General features: G+C 32.4%; 3 protein-coding genes across 4 annotated transcripts; all 3 read left to right on the forward strand.

Annotated features, from left to right (window-relative positions):
- The first annotated feature begins 5202 nt into the window (after positions 1-5202).
- Positions 5203-9354, forward strand: LOC108807772 (serine carboxypeptidase-like 32). The gene is made up of 10 exons (XM_018580017.1): positions 5203-5455; positions 5559-5666; positions 5891-5986; positions 6604-6696; positions 6803-6888; positions 8192-8485; positions 8557-8687; positions 8795-8890; positions 9003-9108; positions 9205-9354. Exons 1-10 carry the CDS (start codon positions 5203-5205, stop codon positions 9352-9354), a joined length of 1413 nt encoding a protein of 470 aa, XP_018435519.1.
- A 670-nt stretch (positions 9355-10024) lies between these two features.
- LOC108807773 (probable 2' cyclic ADP-D-ribose synthase BdTIR) lies at positions 10025-11309 on the forward strand. Its single transcript, XM_018580018.2, has 2 exons — positions 10025-10539; positions 11141-11309. Exons 1-2 carry the CDS (start codon positions 10058-10060, stop codon positions 11307-11309), a joined length of 651 nt encoding a protein of 216 aa, XP_018435520.1. The 5' UTR covers positions 10025-10057.
- A 1955-nt stretch (positions 11310-13264) lies between these two features.
- Positions 13265-17476, forward strand: LOC108812617 (COP1-interacting protein 7). 2 transcript variants are annotated; one of them, XM_018584919.2, is made up of 9 exons: positions 13265-13460; positions 13543-13719; positions 13878-14002; positions 14111-14148; positions 14267-14310; positions 14408-14560; positions 15193-15380; positions 15472-16871; positions 17057-17476. In XM_018584919.2, exons 1-9 carry the CDS (start codon positions 13402-13404, stop codon positions 17186-17188), a joined length of 2316 nt encoding a protein of 771 aa, XP_018440421.2. In that variant the 5' UTR covers positions 13265-13401; the 3' UTR covers positions 17189-17476. The 2 variants fall into 2 exon arrangements, with proteins under 2 accessions (XP_018440421.2, XP_018440422.2); XM_018584920.2 differs by having other exon boundaries at positions 14111-14145.
- Positions 17477-18871: the final 1395 nt, after the last annotated feature.

Raw genomic sequence — 18871 nt, forward strand, 5'->3', positions numbered from 1 at the left:
CTTTTAAGAGTACAAGCGAGAAATTCACTGCATGATGAGTTGGTAGCAATTTTTCAGCCTTGAACCAGTCATTGTTAATAGCTACCGGATTTACTCGGCCAGGAGGTGGCCATGATGTCTTGAACCTCCCGGGCTTTGGTGTAAACCTAGACAATAGCCAAAACACAGCTTCATTCTCTCACAGAACTAGGTTCTCTATTGTGTTCATTGTGGCCGTGAACACTCCTGGTTATCATGAGTGAACTTGGAGAATATAGCCTTTCCTTCATTCTCCTAGAAACGGCCCCATTTCACACTCACTAGGTGATTTGCCATTTGTTTTGTTTAGAGGAGTATCATGTACTACTCCATTCATATCTCAAAACAATGGACACAAATCATTAAAAGCAATTGCTTATCCTCTATTCCTTACATGTAGCACTGTTTAATCATCCTAGGAACTGGGTATAGACCGAAGTCTTACAGTGCTTTGGGCAGATTTAGTTTGACTTAGTTGTCTCCTTGAACCTATTTCTTGGGATCTCCAATCTGATAAGTAGAGTTACCGCCAAACCTCATCTTAATTCACAGGCTACCCATTCCTTTTGATGATATAACAATTTGATCTCATGACACACCTTTAATATAAGTAGGTTGTCATCACAATGAACATAATCTCTTGAGATTAGTCGAGATCAATTGTCTAATGATTTTTGTCATCATTTTCAAGATACAATTAATCATTATACACAACAAACTTAGTGTATGACACTAGTTTTTTTAATCATATTTTGATAACTATCACTAAGTTCATTTGGCCTCTTGCCAATGACTTTATATGGTAAGCAAAGCTTCCCCCACATTACTTTATATGGTAAGCAAAGCTTCCCCCACATTTCTTGAGATAGCTCACAAGCATGCATATTTACATTTAACATCTCCCGAGTTTAAAAAGTTAATTTACAACTCCTTTAGATTTAAATTAAATAAAAGCAATTTCAGAAAATATTACAATTTTCTTTTAATGTATTTCATTCTCAGAAATCACATTTTACAAATAACTATTTTCATAGCTCTATCAAGTTGATGTATAAATCCAACTTGTATATGTTTTGATTTTTTCCAAACATATTTTTTTGCTTTTTTTTGGCAACTATACATATCATTTCATGATATTTTTATGGCATCAAAATCACCATTTTATATGATTTTTCTCAACCATATTGATTTTAGAAACTACAATACACATGTCAGTTTCATTTATATTGGTCTGAAAATTCTCACTGATTTTCAATGGTTAATCTTTTCACAACTTGCACTTAAGCATTGATGAAATATGAATATTTTGATCAATATCAACAATATTATATTTTTTAATGGCAAATGATTCATATGTGGCAGACCTCTCCCAAACTTAATTTGAGGCGTCGACTCACAAATCCATTTCTATTCATATAACATGATCTTTTAAGAATCAAAATGTTATTTAAAACTATGGTTTCACCATATTCGGAACTTTAATATTTTTATGCTCTAAAAAATATCTGAAACAATAAATCAAAAGATGTTACACACATTCTTGATAATTAAAGAAAAGCATCACCATTAACCAAGTCAAATCAACAACATATGACAAATAACATTTTTTTCTTTTTTTCAGAAAACGTTTTACCAGTTAAAGCAATGGAAACCAAAACGTCAACCTTTAATTTCTACTAAAAAGACAGACTTTAAAAAAAAAATATTAAACTCTGCAATTTAAAAAAAAATCAATAAAAATGCTCAACAATCCCTGCAAAATAGACAGAAAGGTTAAACGTTAAACGAATTGGTCAGAAACAAATTCAATTCGGCCAACCGCAGCTTTTCCCGGGTTTGTTTGTTAGAACCAACCAATGATGAACACAGATCCGATTCTGGCATCTTTAACCTGTTCTTAAAAAAATAAACTTTTAAAAGATATCAGTATTGTTAGTGCAAAGCATAAACAATATTTAAAGATTTAAGAGTGTAGGAACCTTATTTCACTACGATAGGGACAACTGATATTTATAAAAATAATAAGAACAAAAATCAAAAATACAATACCGAAACAAACAAATGAAGAAAAAAAATGCAGAGTCGAGATGGTTAATCTCTTTCCTTAAATCTTTAAACGCCCCGTAGTGTGACGGTTGCATAGCGCTCAGATTCCCAGGATACAACTGCAACATTGTTTCTGTTTACCATCACCGAAAAAACAGAATCTATCGACCCTAGTTTTGTGTTGCACTCTCAGACTCAATAAATAAAAATACTAACATGACTATTCAATATAGGAGAATGTGGTTCTCTTTTGGTATTTGCTGTGTGTTTTTTCTATCATGCTAACAAGACATTTATATAGAAAAATAATGAGAAGCACAAGTTTTATTTTCAACATAAAAATGAAACCTCCATGGTGCACTAATGAAGACTTTATTTCTTGTCATTATTATGTGAATTCATTTCACATTTTGACCAAGAAAATAAAGAGTATAATTATTATTATTTGACTCATTCAAACAAAATAATATACTTTAAATGGATTTCTTTTTTAATATATTTGGTTTATAAGATTAAGTTAATGAACATGAAGTCCAACTAACAAATCAAAACCTAAATCCAAATATCTAATGTGTATATTTGTAACTTTATACAAGTTTCTCAAATCACACACATTATACCTCCATTTCTTATTCACACTAACTCTATTTTTAGCATATGAATACATTGCTAAAAAAATAGTTCCAACACTTTCTATTGTATTTAGGCAAGTATCATTTAATTCCTCTAGAACTTGTGAAGTGACCTTCCAAGCTACCATTGACGGAGACTGAAAAAGCTGCAGTGGAGATGCAAACTTGATCCAATAAATAAACTGCAAAGGAAAGGCAATTTTTTGAGAGCTGAGATAATGATTGACCACTTGAATGTATCAAATTCTTTGGCAATGTCATATTTGATTGCACATTGGTTAGAGTTAAACGTCCTATGATACCCATTGACCAGTTTTGAAGCTAGAAACACATTCTCCAACAGCAGCCTTCCTTTGATAAAACACATTGAGTAGGCTCAATTGCTTCTGGTAGAACTGTCTTGAGCCGCCTCACTATTATTTTGGATATAACCTTATAAATAAGGTTGCAGCAAGTTATTGACCGATAATCTTTCTTTGTTTGTGCTTCCTCTGACTTAGGAAATAAAAAAGGATCGTTGCATTGATATCAGTAGGCACGAATCCAAATAGGAAGAACAACTGAACTTCTATATAGAACTCTTTCCCAACAACTGGCACACTACCACAAAAATCCTTAGTGTACCCATCTCCATAGTGTGTCTTGTCCCATACTCTCTTAACCGTGGGCAGAAAGTCTTGATGCTCTGTGAGATAATTAAAAACTTGAAAAATCTCCTTGCTTCATGCTGACTTTTAGAAAGATGAACCATACAGCGTGCATGGTCTGATATTTCTCCTTGTTCGAATCGAGCAAATGATTGGAAAAAACATTTCATCCAGTCACCATTTATGAGATCCCTATCAAGTTTTTCCCCAATGGGGTCTTCATCCTTTTATTCCCCTAAGTAAATAACGCTCCCGCATATACCAAATCAGTAAGACTACAATCACCCACAACTTCCTGAAACTGTGTCATTCCTGCCTGAGCATACCAAAGTGAAGTAGCATGAGAGTGCTCGCCCAATGAAAGTGTTACGTTGAAATCTCTCATTACTATCCAAGACTTATCCAGATGCTTATATGCTGACTCCGTACCTCTTAGCTCGACCCACAACCGTTGTCTTTCCGCTTCACAGTTGGATGAAAATATTGCTGAGCAGATGAATTTCTCATTGGTTTCAGGTATGTGAACTGCACACTTGACAACCTGAAAACTAGTTTGCAACTTGGTGACAACAACCTTCTCTGACCAATAAAACCATATGCGTTCAACCTATATGATACTCATAATTAGACATAGAGGTCCAGCCTGATCCTTGTTTCCAACAAACACGCAAAAAAAAAATTCTCTGCTTGAACCCATCTACGAACTTCCCAGTTTTTGCATGACATATTACTTCAACCCATCTAAGAACTTCCAAAAAGAAATTTATCTGCTAACATTGTATTTTCATCAGAGTTCAAAGCAAAAATGAAATCTATTTTGGTGAAAATAAAAATAAGCGCGACACAAAAAACTAAAACACAAATTCACATAAAATATGTTAAATTAATTTGTATAAAATTAATAAAAATTGATATTAAAACTTTATAATTATCAAAAATTAAAAATGAACATTACTTTAGAATCTATATATATATAACATAATTTAATAATATTATGGTTAAACATTGGATTTATGATAAAATAATAAATTTTGTTTAATTAAATTATACTTAAGAATAGATTTTTATATAGTTAAAATTATAATCTTAGATATATTTTTATCTATTTTTGATAAAATATATTAAATTAATTTGTATAAAATTAATTAATAAAATATGTATAATTATCAAAAAGTACAAATGAATAGTATTTTAAGAATCTTTAGATATATAAATGAAGTTAATAATATTTTTTTAAAACCGGAAAAAAATTTGAAAATCTTTTTTAGTGATAAAATTGTATAATTATAAATAATATCTTGAAAACTTTAAAAATATTGTTAAATTATTTGTTGTTATATTTGAATAAATTTACTTTAATGATGATGTATAATTTACTTTCATATTATAAAAAGTTTACCAAAAATGTAAATAATCATTAAATGTAATTTTCCATGTCATATTTAATCTTAAGTCATGTCATCATTTTAACATGTGATGTTATATTTATTTGGTCAAAATGATTATAGAGAGAACATGTGTCAAAACAACTTGGCAAATAATGTATAGTGGATTTATTTTATATTATTTTTTGCAATGTATAAACATGTCAGTTCAGAAAATTTTCCGTTTCCAATATTCTATCTTTGACTAAAAAGATGGCATTAACAAAATCTTATTTTTGGTCAAGGTCATTAAAATTAATTATTTCCATATATATTACAAAAAAGCAAGAAACAAAATCGAATCATAATCTTCCCATATAAATAGATTTAAAATCCAAGCCTTTACATCATCTTTGCAACAAAATCTCACTTCATTGCCTTACGTCTCAATCACCCATTACATCTTCCGGTCTCTTCTCAAAATCTCACTTCCTAATGAGTCATCAAACTATTTACAGTGTGTCCGTTGCACTGTGTCTTTGCACTCTTTTCGCGTTTGTTTTTTCTGATAGCCCAGAAGCAATGCGAGATCTCGTTACGGATTTGCCTGGTCAATCTGGTGTGAGCTTCAGACATTTCGCCGGCTATGTCCCAGTTGAAAAAAAAAATGGAAGGGCTATGTTTTATTGGTTTTTCGAGGCTATGAGTCTCCCAAACCAGAAGCCCTTAGTACTGTGGCTTAATGGAGGTAGTCAAACTCAGTTTTAGCTTCTAAGGCAACATGTTTATGTTAATGTCTTTGATTAAGCGAGACACGTGGTTTGATTTGTCTATTTCAATTAATTATATAGGGCCTGGATGTTCTTCTGTTGGATACGGAGCAACACAAGAGATTGGTCCATTTCTTGTGGCTAACAAAGGAAACAGTTTTCAATTTAATCCCTTCGCATGGAATCATGGTATACCAAATTTTATATAGTTAAAAGTTCATTATCAATTCATCATATCATTACTATGCATATATACCGTACATATATATATTTTTTGTCTCTAGGTGCATGATCTTTTGGCAACGGATGAAACTTGTTCTTTATATACTACTGTAATTCCATTTCATTTTCGAAAATTGTTAAACTATATAATTAAATGTTAGTAAATACGTTAAATTTGGAAATGCGTGCAGAGGCCAACATTCTGTTTCTAGAATCCCCTGTTGGTGTCGGGTTTTCGTATTCAAACACAAGTAGTGACTATAAAAAGATCGGCGATGAATTTACAGGTATTTATGAATGTATTTATTTTTTTTGTTTAATCAATATGTTCTTCACTTAGATTAAGGGTGACCAAGTACCATGTAATAGATGTCCCATTTTTTGGTGATCCATCTTGTTGTCGTAACTCGTATGAGTGGTGGAATATATATGTGCAATGCGCGCGAATGTAGTTCCAGTCTCCCAGACCTGGTCGGAGCGCGTCCGTACCGTAAATGTTATTTGAAATTTTGAACTCTAAGTTTATTTAGGTTTTACTATTAACGAAAATAAATTGCAGTATATATTTAAATTTCAAAAAGATTTTAAAACCTTTTTCCTTAAATTTTAAGTTTTAAACTGAAATTTATATATTTCTGTTTATCCATGCATATATATAGTTAGCAAATATGTTATATGAATCATGTCGTTAAATTTGAGTACTAGTGATTTGTTCTCTTTAAACGAATTTTAGGAATCTCTATTTTTTTTGTTTTGTAAAATTACGGTTATGTATTTGCTGAATTTGTTTTGATAACATATCAAATCGAATATTACTATATTTTTCAATCGCTATCTTAAACATCAAATATATCAATAAAATTTATTTCACGAGCCTGACGACTGCGTATGAAATGACCTACAGCCAGAGACACATACTCCTTTATCCAAAATTGGTTAGAGAGGTTCCCAGCTTACAAAGAAAACGATTTCTATATAGCTGGCGAGAGCTATGCAGGTTTGAACTTAGTACTAAAAAGACATTATATCATAGTCTATAATTGGGTCAACAACATTGTCTATGGTTTTAATTCATGTTCTCATTTACAAACAAATGCATGCAGGAAAGTATATACCGGAGCTTGCAGAGGTCGTGTACGACAAGAACAATGAAAATTCCTCACTTCATATCAAGCTTAAAGGCATTCTGGTATGTTTGATCTTTATACTACATACAAAAACATCGTCATTTGTTTGATTGATATCTACTACGTTAAGTTGCAATGATATTAGATAAATTTATATCATCCATTACTCAGTTTTCATTCAGAAGTTACCGCTAATTTGATACTTTTCATTCTCATAAGGCGTACAAAAGCATTGCACGCACTGTTTGAACTCTTGTTCATCTACTTATTCCTCTTGATATAATCCTATTGTAAAATTAGTTTCAGAGTATCTATGGAACCAATTTATTTACGGGTTATGATTTGGCATATGGGTGTTTGAGTTTTCATAGAGTTCTAACTTTAAAACCAACTAGAGTCCAACCCTTGCACTCGCACTTATGTTTATTTTAATAGTATCGACATATGAAATTCTTGTAGTTATGGATGTTTGTTTTCTATTTGTATTATATAACAATCATGATAAATTGACGACTTCTAACTGTGTGAATTTTGTTGGTTGCTTATATTATGGTTGGATTATTAAACCAATCAAAATGATATGTTTATATAACATATTCTTTAATTAACAATTTTAATAAAATTAATTATTTTGATGTATTTATTTATAAATAAAAACACCAATTAGTATGTTTAGGTATATTAATAAATCTATTTTTCCAACAATAAAATATTTTATGGCAAATAAAATTTACTGATATTTTAATAAGATAGATATATATTTCTTTAAGTTTTTTATATGCCCAATAAATTTTACTTCTATTTATTTTTGAGGAAAATATTAAGTTAAAATTTATTTGTTGTATTCTTATAATTCAAATATATTATGTGAATAATATTAATCATCAAATTATTTAACAGATATTCTAAAATAACTCAATATGTTTTAATAAAACATTTATAATTTATATTTTATATGTGAAATAAAAAATATATATGTATATATATATAATCATTTAAAGTTGTATGTCATATTTTAAATATATCTGTTTATTTTATTATAAAACTAGTTAGAGAATAATGGTAAGTTTCGTTTTAGAATAATCTAACAAAATAAATAATTTGTAGTTAATTAATGGTAATTTCGTAAAGATGTTTCAGTTTTAATAATATAGATTTCTAATAAATATAGTAATCTATGTCTCTTGTATATGATTTAAAATGATCTCTTCAGGCTGTGGGATTTTACCATATTCAATACCTGGTAACTGGTGTTTTTAGTATCTTAGTACTTTTGAATTTATTATGCTAAACAAATTTCATCGTTCCTTGTATAATTCTGTAAAATTATTGATATTTAAATTCTTAGCTTTTCTTGGTGGTTAGCTTGGAAATCCTGAAACATCAGAAGCCGAAGATTGGGATGGATGGGTTGATTACGCATGGAGCCATGCAGTAATATCAGACGAGTTGTATGGAGTCATAAAAAGAAGTTGCAATTTCAGTAGTAACACTACTTGGGATGTTAAAGAATGCAAAGACAACATAGACGAAGTAATCAATCAGTATCACAAAATTGATCAATACAGTCTCTACACTCCTACCTGTAATGGAAATTCAACGCTTAGTTCATCCCTTGATTCGACGAGATTCAGGACTAATCTTGGCAATTCCAAAATGGTAACCAACTAACTAAGACTATGTCACATTGAATGTTGCAATAAGACTTAATTACTTGTAACTCTCAATAGATGCCGAGGATGATGGGCGGATACGACCCGTGTTTGGATGATTATACGAGAGTATTCTACAACAGAGCAGATATCCAGAAAGCTCTTCATGCAAGTGATGGTATTCATCTAAAGAATTGGAGCATTTGCAAGTACTACTACTCTTGTTTATTTATTTTATTGAACTTTTTCGCATATATATATATATATATATATATTCTTTATCTAAATAATTTATTTTGCTTTTTCTGAGAAACAGCGATGATATTTTTAATAATTGGACGGATTCAAAGCCCTCAGTTTTGCCAATATATAAGAAATTAATCGCGGGAGGATTTAGAATATGGATTTACAGGTACAATTCAAATAGTTAACTAATAAATATTTGATTATCATTATTTTGGTATTTTCTAATACATATACGATCATTTGCTTATTTTCTTTCTTTCTCGTTGGTGTTGGCTCAGCGGCGACACAGACGGAAGAGTTCCCGTACTCGGGACAAGGTACTGCATAAACAAGTTGGCATTGCCCATTAAGACGTCGTGGAGGCCATGGTACCACGAGAAACAGGTCAATATGATAGCATTCACAAAATTACTAATCGGTATCTTAATAAAATAAGAGTTGTTTTTGATCGTCACGAGATTGGTTTTCTTTGTAATTTAGGTTAGTGGATGGCTTCAAGAATATGAAGGTTTAACTTTTGGAACGTTTAAAGGAGCAGGACATGATGTGCCTTCCTTCAAACCTAGCGAATCCCTTGCGTTTTTCTCTGCCTTTCTCAAAGGAGTTCTTCCAGCTTTATCGCCGCAATAGAGAGAAAACAATTGTATTGAAGATTACAATAATAAGCTAATTAATAATATATTATTTTTAATTATTTGACACATACTATCATGTGTGTTTTTTGAATAATGGAATTTCCAGTTTCACCTAAACCACTACAAGAAAACAAGAGAAGTTACGACTAGAAATCAATGAAATAGAATCCATAAAAATTCATAAAAATCCATAAAAATTCATGGAACTCCGAGGGAATAGTATCAATCAATTGGAGTAACATTTTAAGATAGCCGATACCTATCAACCGTTTCAAAGGACGTTTTAGCTCTCCCTTTCTCTAACGGTTTAAATTAATAACGGAAAATTAATTAGAATACTTTTATATAAAACTATATATGCGTCTTTGAAGGTTTTTTCGGCAAACTATATGACAAAAGACAAAAGAATACATGCAAGTCAAAGATAAAAAACCGTTTCAAAAATATACGATGACCAATTCTTTTCTCGAAGTCCAAATGTAACAAACTGAACGTTGAATTATTCCTTGAATATCAGCGTGAGAAGAACAAATAAATAAAGATACGCATATCTATTTCCTGCGAATCTAAAACCAGCTCTTTTTGCGATCTAGTACTATTTTTCAAAGAAACTAAAATAGAACAAATTCTTCATTCTAAATCAGTCTTTCCATTGATCCAATTATTTTGTTTGTTTCTCGTCGGTTCAAAATTGCTAGATGCAACGTTTGGTAGCATCTTGTTCAAAACACGCATACACAAGATACGTAACAAACCCATCCCTACCTAACCCAAACCTGTGTGATGTTTTCATCAGTCATCGTAGGATCGACACCAAGAAGACTATTTCAGGTCTATTACATGATCATTTCACTAGGCTACATATAAACTGTTTTCTGGATAGCAAGAGTTTAAAGCCTGGGGATAGACTTCTCTTTGGGATCGATGCAGCGATCAGAGAGTGCAGTGTTGGTATCGCAATTTTTTCTCCTCGTTACTGCGACTCTTACTTCTGTCTCCATGAACTCATGACACTCATGGAAAACAAAAAGAGAATCATCCCAATCTTTTGCAATGTCAAGCCATCGGAACTCTGCGTTAAGGATGACCGCACACGTCCGGCTGCTGAGATCCGGAGGCTTCAATTGGCTCTCGAGGAAGCAAAATACACCGTAGGACTCACGTTTGACACATCTAATGGGTAGGTTCTTGGGTTCCCCAGTCAAAACATATTCATTTATTTTTTCTATCAAATATATGCAGTGCGTAGTTTCATTGCTTTCTCGCAAATCTTAATTAAAATATTACTCCATCCCTATCAAAAAAGATATTTAGAGAAAAAAATTGTTTCAAAAAATTATATTTTATATTTTCAATGCAATTTTTGTTAAATAATAATTAAAAATTGTGAAGTTTAAAACATTAATGGCATTTTATAAAGTTTTATTGGTTTAAAAATATAAGAAATATAAAATTATAGAAGTTATGCATTTATAATTAAATTTTAATTTGTTTTATAAAAAGTATGAAAACTTCAAAATGTGTATTATTTTAAACGGATGGAGTATTTGATAATCTTCAAAGAATAAACATAACCCAAAATAAGAAAAAACAACCGTTTCAGTTCCTTTATAAAACATTTATTTTCCATATATATAAACTCAAGACATGCTAGGATATCATGACATAGCAACTACATTGATACAACCCCAATTAGACTACATGTGTTTTTAACTATACCATTAGTGTTTTAAACTTGATTTAAGAAATAGCTTATTTAAACTTCTAATACTGTTGTACAGAGACTGGTCAGAGTTCTTGACTATGGCATCGGATGCTGTCACCGAGAATTTGTTAGATGTTGAAGAGGGGAGATTAAGGAGCACTAACCCCAACGTACAAGAACAGATCTGCGTAGGTCGATCAATACAACAATCAATAGTAAAGCGTGTTTTATCTTCTCTTTATTAATTTAATTTAATTTGATAGTTAGTTAGTTTTTTTATGATTTTTTTTTGCTAAAAATGTAAGTATCATGTAAAATGAAAATGTTCAGATATCCCATGTATATTAAATGAGATGTCAATTAAATGATTTTTGATTAGGTGTCAATCATAGTGAGAGTTTTAAAAAGTTTTTATGACAAATTAATATCATTTACAAAATATTCTAAATGATATTCAAATAAGAATTTATTGTAACTAATTGTCAAAATTATAGAAAATGTAATAAGGCTTGGTTAATTCTTTTTATATTCATATACTACATAAAATAATTAGTAGAACATAATTTATATAAATCAGTATATTGATTTCATATTCTTAAAGCATTATATTCGTAAATAAAGAATTATAATAATTAGTCTTAGAGTCTATATATGTCTTATATGTCATTTATAAGAACCAATTAATTTCACTTGCCAAATAATCTAAATTTAATTAAAAATTATGATTTATGGTAGCTAGTTTTTTAAACTACATAAAGAATAATAACATTTGATCAACTCTTTTTATATTTATAAACTACATAATATAATGAACAATTTTTTATAATCTTTAATTATTTTAATTAGATCGTAAATAAAATTAATTCCGAAACTAATTATTATCACTTGGAAAATAACCTACATGATATTACAAATAATAATTAATGGTAGCTAATTTTCAAAATTATAAAAAATGTAATGATGTTTGATCAATTCTTTTTATATTTATATACTACATAAAATAATGAATATAAAAATATTTATAGAAATCGATAAATAATTTCATATTTATATAAAAATATATCCATATCTATAATAATTATTAATCTCTTATAATGTCTATATTATGTTTTATAAATAATTAGGTTTTGAAGGGATTATATTTGAAGAACATGTGAGAGTTTTGATTTAAAAAAAGTGTTTGCGTTTAAGTCAAATAATATAGTGAATAAGGTAATATTATAATTGAAAATAATTCTAAGATGTATTTTTGTTTTATTGATTGTATGTTGTATTACTATTTAGAGGAAAAACAAATAAATATTTGGCAAAAAATATGTAAAAAGTTAGATATAAATTTCCGTGGAAAATATAAGACAAATGAAATATGACTTTTAGCTAATCTCCTACGTTGTTGAACAAAAAAGAAAAGCTGATCTCCTACGTCTGCCGTTCCCCTACTTTTGGTGGTGGTTTGGAGGCTTGGGCTTTAGTGTTTCACAGAACTGCGAGGGAATGGTATCAATCAATTGGAGTAACATTTTAAGATAGCCGATACCTATCAACCTTTGTCTCATATTTTATAAAATCATTTGGCAATGCATAACTTTCGGTCAAGCTCTTACTTCTTATCTATCCAGTTAGCTAAGTGTGTTACTTGATCATATGTCCGCTAAACCATTAGGACTTAGGAGTCACTTTTTCTCTCCTCTCTTCTGTGATGTTTATTTTTTTTTCTTTTTCTTTTTTCTGCTACTAGTTTCATGTATGTGAGTATATCTTATGTTTGTATAAAATTTAGCACACATTAAAACCGAAAAACTTTTAGCCGAACATAACTATAAGAATAATTTTTTTTAAAAACTATTCGAATAATTTTTTTTTTTGAAAAAACTATACGAAAATTTTATAAAGCACATAAAATATTCTTATGTATTTGTCGGCAACAAATAAAACCGTTAAAGCAGAAATTTCCTATTAGTTTCTTTTCTTATGAGAATGTCGTGAAATCGTAATGCTTTTCCCTCATGTTGACTTCTTTTGTCAGTGTTGATATTTTTGTTTAATGACTAGATTAGATGAATTAGGGGGGAAAATGAGATAAGAAAAACAACGAAAAAAGAGGCGGAGCATAAACATGATTGATGGGGACCACTAAGTTCAGACACTGACCATGTGCTGTGGCTTAACTCATCCTTTGCTGTCACGACCCTTAAAGCTTCGAATCCAAAAATAAAAACTAATCAAGTCAATATATGTCTCCTTCTTCACGTCTTCTCCTCCTTCATACCTTCCTTCTTCATCTGAGAAGAAGAATAAGACTTCACTGATTCTCTCTCTCTCTCTCTGTCTTTCTCCATGGATTCAAGAGCTATCCTTGATTCTGCTTTGTTTCAACTCACTCCTACTCGTACCAGGTCTGTCTCACTTCTTCTGATTATGTTTGACTATTGATCTTATTTGTTTTCTGAATAATAGTTTATGATTGGTATTTTGAAGATTTGATCTGGTGCTGTTCTGTGGGGGTAAGAAGGAGAAGTTAGCTTCTGGGATATTCGAACCCTTCATCTCCCATCTTAAGTTCGCAAGAGATCAAATCTCCAAAGGCGGTTACTCCATTTCTCTTCATCCTCCCACCTCTCACTCTTCTTGGTTCACCAAATCCACTTTTGATCGGTATATTTTCACCGTTTTTTTCTTTTTATTTTTGGCAATTTCGAAAATTCAGATTTAATTGTTGTCACAATTGGTTTGTGTGTGTGTGGAAGATGTTGAACAATGTGGCTGCTGCTTAAGTTTTTTCCCTAGATGTTGTTGCTGATCCCGTTTTGCAGGTTTGTGAGATTCGTGAACACGCCGGCGATTATAGAGAGATTCGCGACTTTGGAGAAAGAGATCTTGCAGGTTGAACATTCTATTCAAGCTAATGAGATCGCAAATGCTGAGCTATTACAAGATGGTATTTCATTTCATAGGCTGTAGAATTTATTTATTAAAGCTAAGCTTGTAATGACAAGCATTCCTAATAATGTTTTTTTTTTTTAATTTTCTTTATTATAATCTGCAGGGAGTAGTAATGTAAGAAAGTCCAGTGAGTCCTCAAAGGTAATGGGTCTTTTTCAAATTGTACTGTCTTTTTTTTTGTTCACTATAATTGTACTGTCTTATTTCGGTAACTTTTGTGTTTTGTAATTGAGTGTTTTCGTCTCTTTGTAATAAACAGAGGGAGTCTGAAAATGGCAATGGGGCAGAAGAGGAAACCTCAAAGTAACTCTTATTTCTTGTGGCGGATCATGCAACTGATGAACAAGTAGTCTTGGTTTAGACTAATTTCTTTTTTTTTTTTTGGTCTCATTATAAACAGGATTCAGCTTCAACGTCTTCTTGAAACCAGAAGAACATTGCTTCGGAGAGAACAAGCTATGGCCTATGCACGAGGGGTTGTTGCTGGTTACGAAATTAATACTATTGATGATCTCATACTCTTCGCTGATGCTTTTGGTGCCTCAAGGTTAAGGTGTGTTAACGCTTTACCATTTTGATCAGTTTAACCTTCATCCTTTTTTCAAATACCAAGAAGTTAACCACGCGTCTGTGGTCGGGTGGTCAAGGCGTTCCGTGGATTCCTAAGGGACCCGAGTTCGAATCCGCACCCCACCAGATTTCCACAACGCGTGGCCACCAGAGCTTTCACATTCTCTCTCCGGAGAATGGTTTACCATTTTATTTTACCAAAAAAAAAACCAAGAAGTTCAGTAGCCGAAATCAGTAAACCACAACATATATTATTAGTTTTTTTGATACAATGGCTAGAGTTTGTTCCAGTTGAGCTACTCTAAAAAAATTACAAACTAACTTTTGATCTAGTGGTAAAGGAGTGTCTAGTAGGCAATTCGACACTCTGGGTTCAGCTCTCGTTGGAAATAACTATTTACATTGCTTAGGTTTCCGGTAAAGTAGTGAAGTCACTTTTTTTACCTATGAGCTGTTGTTTTAACCATAAAGGAGTGTGTAGTAGACACTTTGCCGCTCGTATTTAATTCTCTGTTGGGAAGAAATAATTACATTGATTAGGTTTCCGGCAAAGAGGTGAAATAACCTTGATCCATTTCACAAGCACACTAATAACCCTTTTTCATCATTATGCAGAGAAGCATGCGTAAAGTACAAGGAACTATGGAAGAAGAAGCACGGAGACGGGCTTTGGATGGCAGAACTAGCAGCTGTTAAAGCAATTGCACCTGAAGACATGTCGTTACTAGGTTCCTCAGGGATTATCCTCACCAACGAAGCTGCTCCTCTTCCACTAAACGGGACACACTCTTCCGAAAACAAAGGTAGTACCTCTTTTGTAGCATTCATTTTACTTGTAGATGCCTTGACTAAACGTCTCCATTACTAAAGTGAAAGAAGTTTTTGATCTTGTAGACCAACACGCATCTGCTGTTCCAAACTTTCAACCACCAATGGGATGGCCGAACCATATACCTCAGTACTATTACCCGCCTCCGTATCAAGGCTATCCTTACCCTATGATGCAACCTATGCCAGGGCAACAAAACCAAGGAAACATGCCGTGGCCTTCAAAAGGCAAATCTTCCAAGAAGAAAGGAGATCATTCTGATGGAGATGAGTCTAGTGAATCTAGTGAGTCTGACTCGGCAAGTGACGATGATTCCGCTTCGTCTTTGGAAGATCAAGGTAAAAGACATAAGAAAACTTCTCGTCGGTCGTCAAAGAAAAACAGGAAGAAGGCATCTAAAACTGTGATCATCCGTAACATTAACTACATAACTCCTGAGGGAAGACACGGAGACATGGAGGGGAGTGAGTTCACTGAGAACGGTTCCATCAAGGAGAACAGAGCTTATGAGAGTGATGAGATCCTGAAGATCTCAGATGAAGGAAAAAGAAGCAGTGAGAATTGGGATTCTTTTCAGAATATTCTGATGAGGAACGAGGAGGGCTCAGATGTTCATTCGATGGAGGAGCATTTCACACACAGAGGGTCTAAAGGTTTGCTAGACAGTAACAATGCCTCTGGTGGTGATTCCATCGTTTTAACTCAGAAAAACGTAGAAAACGGAGGAGGCGGAGCGAGCTTTGATCATTTTGGAAGTGAGGAGAATGGTCGCAGGGTTTCAAGAACAGAAGAATGTATTTTATTGCTAAAAAGATCAGAAATGGTAGGAGGTGATGAGAGCAAAGACTTGTATAATGATGCTACAAGGGGTGACTCGTTAGTGAAGAAGTCAGGGAGTGGAGAGGATTGGTTCACTGCTTCTGATCACCGTGGAGTGAAAAAAACAGAAAGCAGTTACGGGAGTATGTCGTTTGATGAAAGTTTGATGGTGACATCTGGAGGTGGTTCTGATCAGAGCAAGAAACAGGAGTTCGTTGATGATTCCTTCATGGTCCATTCATCGAGGCATACTGGTGATGATGTTTACGACTCTCGGTGGAGACCGGACATGTCTGCTGATATCGACGTCGATAACGGTCAGGCGAATGAGAAGCGTGAAGTGTCTGGCTCATGGGAACCAAACGACCTCTGTATGATTCCTGAACGCGACTCGGGAGAGTTTTTGGATAATGATCACTCCATTGACTTCTCTGTGGAAGCGAACGCAAGGCTAACGAGTAACGGAACAGCTCAGGAGAAAGAAGAAAAGACAGTCTCAAGCGGCGAGAAGAAAACTAATGGGAAGAACCCGGAAGCTCGTAAGTCTAGGACTCCAGTTAGAAACAGAGGTGAAACCATGTCCAAGAGTGTAAAGAAACCGGTAGCAGCTAGCAGAACAATGGCACAGAAGAACAAGTTTGAAAAGGTAACAACAATTTTTTATCATTGCAACCAATGAGGGAGTTAAGTTAATTTTGAGATGGTTTAGGTTTTGCCTTAGGGGATGTATAAGCCTTCCATGATCTCCTAGTCCTTGGAAAAAAAAAGAAATCTTATAATTGCATTTTCTTTTAACGGTTTTATTGTTACTTAATCTTTTTGGGAATGTAGGAAGAAGAGATGAGGAAGAGAATAGAGAATCTTGTTTTGGAAAGGCAGAGAAGAATCGCTGAGAGATCAGCCGCCACTGCATCTCGAAAAGCTTCGAACCGAGCTCCTTCGGTTCGTGAAAGGACCACATAAGAGGTTCAAGTAAAAGACATTGGATTCAGTTAAAACCGTTGAAAACAAAAAGGGATGTTCTGCTGCGCCAACTTTAGGTGTACTTCAATTTTTTTTAATACATTCATAAATAAGTAAGGTGATGGTGATGGTGATTCTGATACTCCTTCATTTTGCATGTGTCACGATTATTTGTTTATTAATTTGTTTTTTTCTGAATATTGGTTTGTAATTATATATTTGTAATTTGGATTAGAGGTGCTCCACCCAAAAGTGACAATTTAATACATCCCAGTTTGTTTCATTTAACAGGTCGGTTCTTATCAGTTTTTATTTTCTCAAAAGAATGTTGTATTGCTCAAGCTTAAGGTGGTATCTGAAATCAGACGGGAACAGAATAACCAATGTAATACAAATTTTTATGAAAGGATTTTGCTATTTTAGCTAGTGAATCACAAGAGACATTCTCAGTGCGAGGAATAAAAATAATCGAGAATTCTGAAAACCTAATCTTCAGCTTTGTTAGCTCCTTTAGCTCAGTAGAAAAGTTCAGCTATACTCTAGAGTCTAGGATCATCGAAATTAATTCATTACTGTCTGTTCCAAATGATTGATATGTTGAAAATTGTAACATGCACTACATTCTTCATGATAATGCCTCCAATGCCGAAAGTAAAGGTGATATCCTCCTATCCTGGTTCCTTACACCCATTAACTGAATCTCACCTTCTGCATTTTTCCATGTCTATCCATCTATCCATAACCACTAAAGAGTGCGTCATATTTCCAGGATATCAATTAAACACATTTCTGAGTTATTCGTCTGTGTTGGAGGTTGTGTTAATGTTGATCCTTCCTGTTTTTGATTTGATGCATACCAAGCATGACATTCATATTCAGCATGTCGGACAATTTCTAAAGGGTTCTGTCTATCCCTCTAAAGAGTTTATCAATCCTTCTCTTCCAGATGTACCATAAAATCTAAAAGTATGGATCTTTATCCAATTCTAGATCCTCAATATCATTCTTTCTCCAAAACAGGTAGTCCATATTAGTGAAATGGCTGGCACTAGGGAATATCATTCTTATCAGTTTTAGATGAATATGTAGCTAGATGTAATCTAATATATTTAAAATAAGTTGAATATTTAGAAAATAAATTCATATTGTGTAAAAGAAAGCATGCATAATCAATAAAAATACATATTTTTGTTCAATCATTCTTTAGTTTCCTAACGAATTAGAAATATGTTTTTAACCCCAATTATTTTTTTGGGGAATTTTCTAAATATGACTCAAAACTTGATTTTAAATGCAAAACCATACCCAAATTTTAATCAAATGCAAAACTGACCTAAAAACCTTGTGAAATTACAGTCAGTTCCTTGTGACCAATCAAAAAAACAGAACTCTTTTTTACAAATATAGCCCCGGAGAGTCTTCTGAGTCTTCTGAGATAATGCAAGTCGTCTAGACGACGTCCATTAAATCTTCTGGTATAGTTGATCTTAAAAATAATTTACAAATTTTGTAAAAAATATTTTGATAAGTGAAAAATTAAAATCATGTAATTATAAACAGTTTTAAGTGATATAAATTAAGATATAATATAATTGAATTGTTTTCAACATAGATGAATGGAAATAGTGAATCATGATATTCTTTGGTTTAGGGTTTGACAACATATGTTGTAGTATTGTATGT

Source organism: Raphanus sativus, chromosome 6 (assembly GCF_000801105.2).
Source record: "Raphanus sativus cultivar WK10039 chromosome 6, ASM80110v3, whole genome shotgun sequence".
NCBI classification, from domain to species: Eukaryota; Viridiplantae; Streptophyta; class Magnoliopsida; order Brassicales; family Brassicaceae; genus Raphanus; species Raphanus sativus.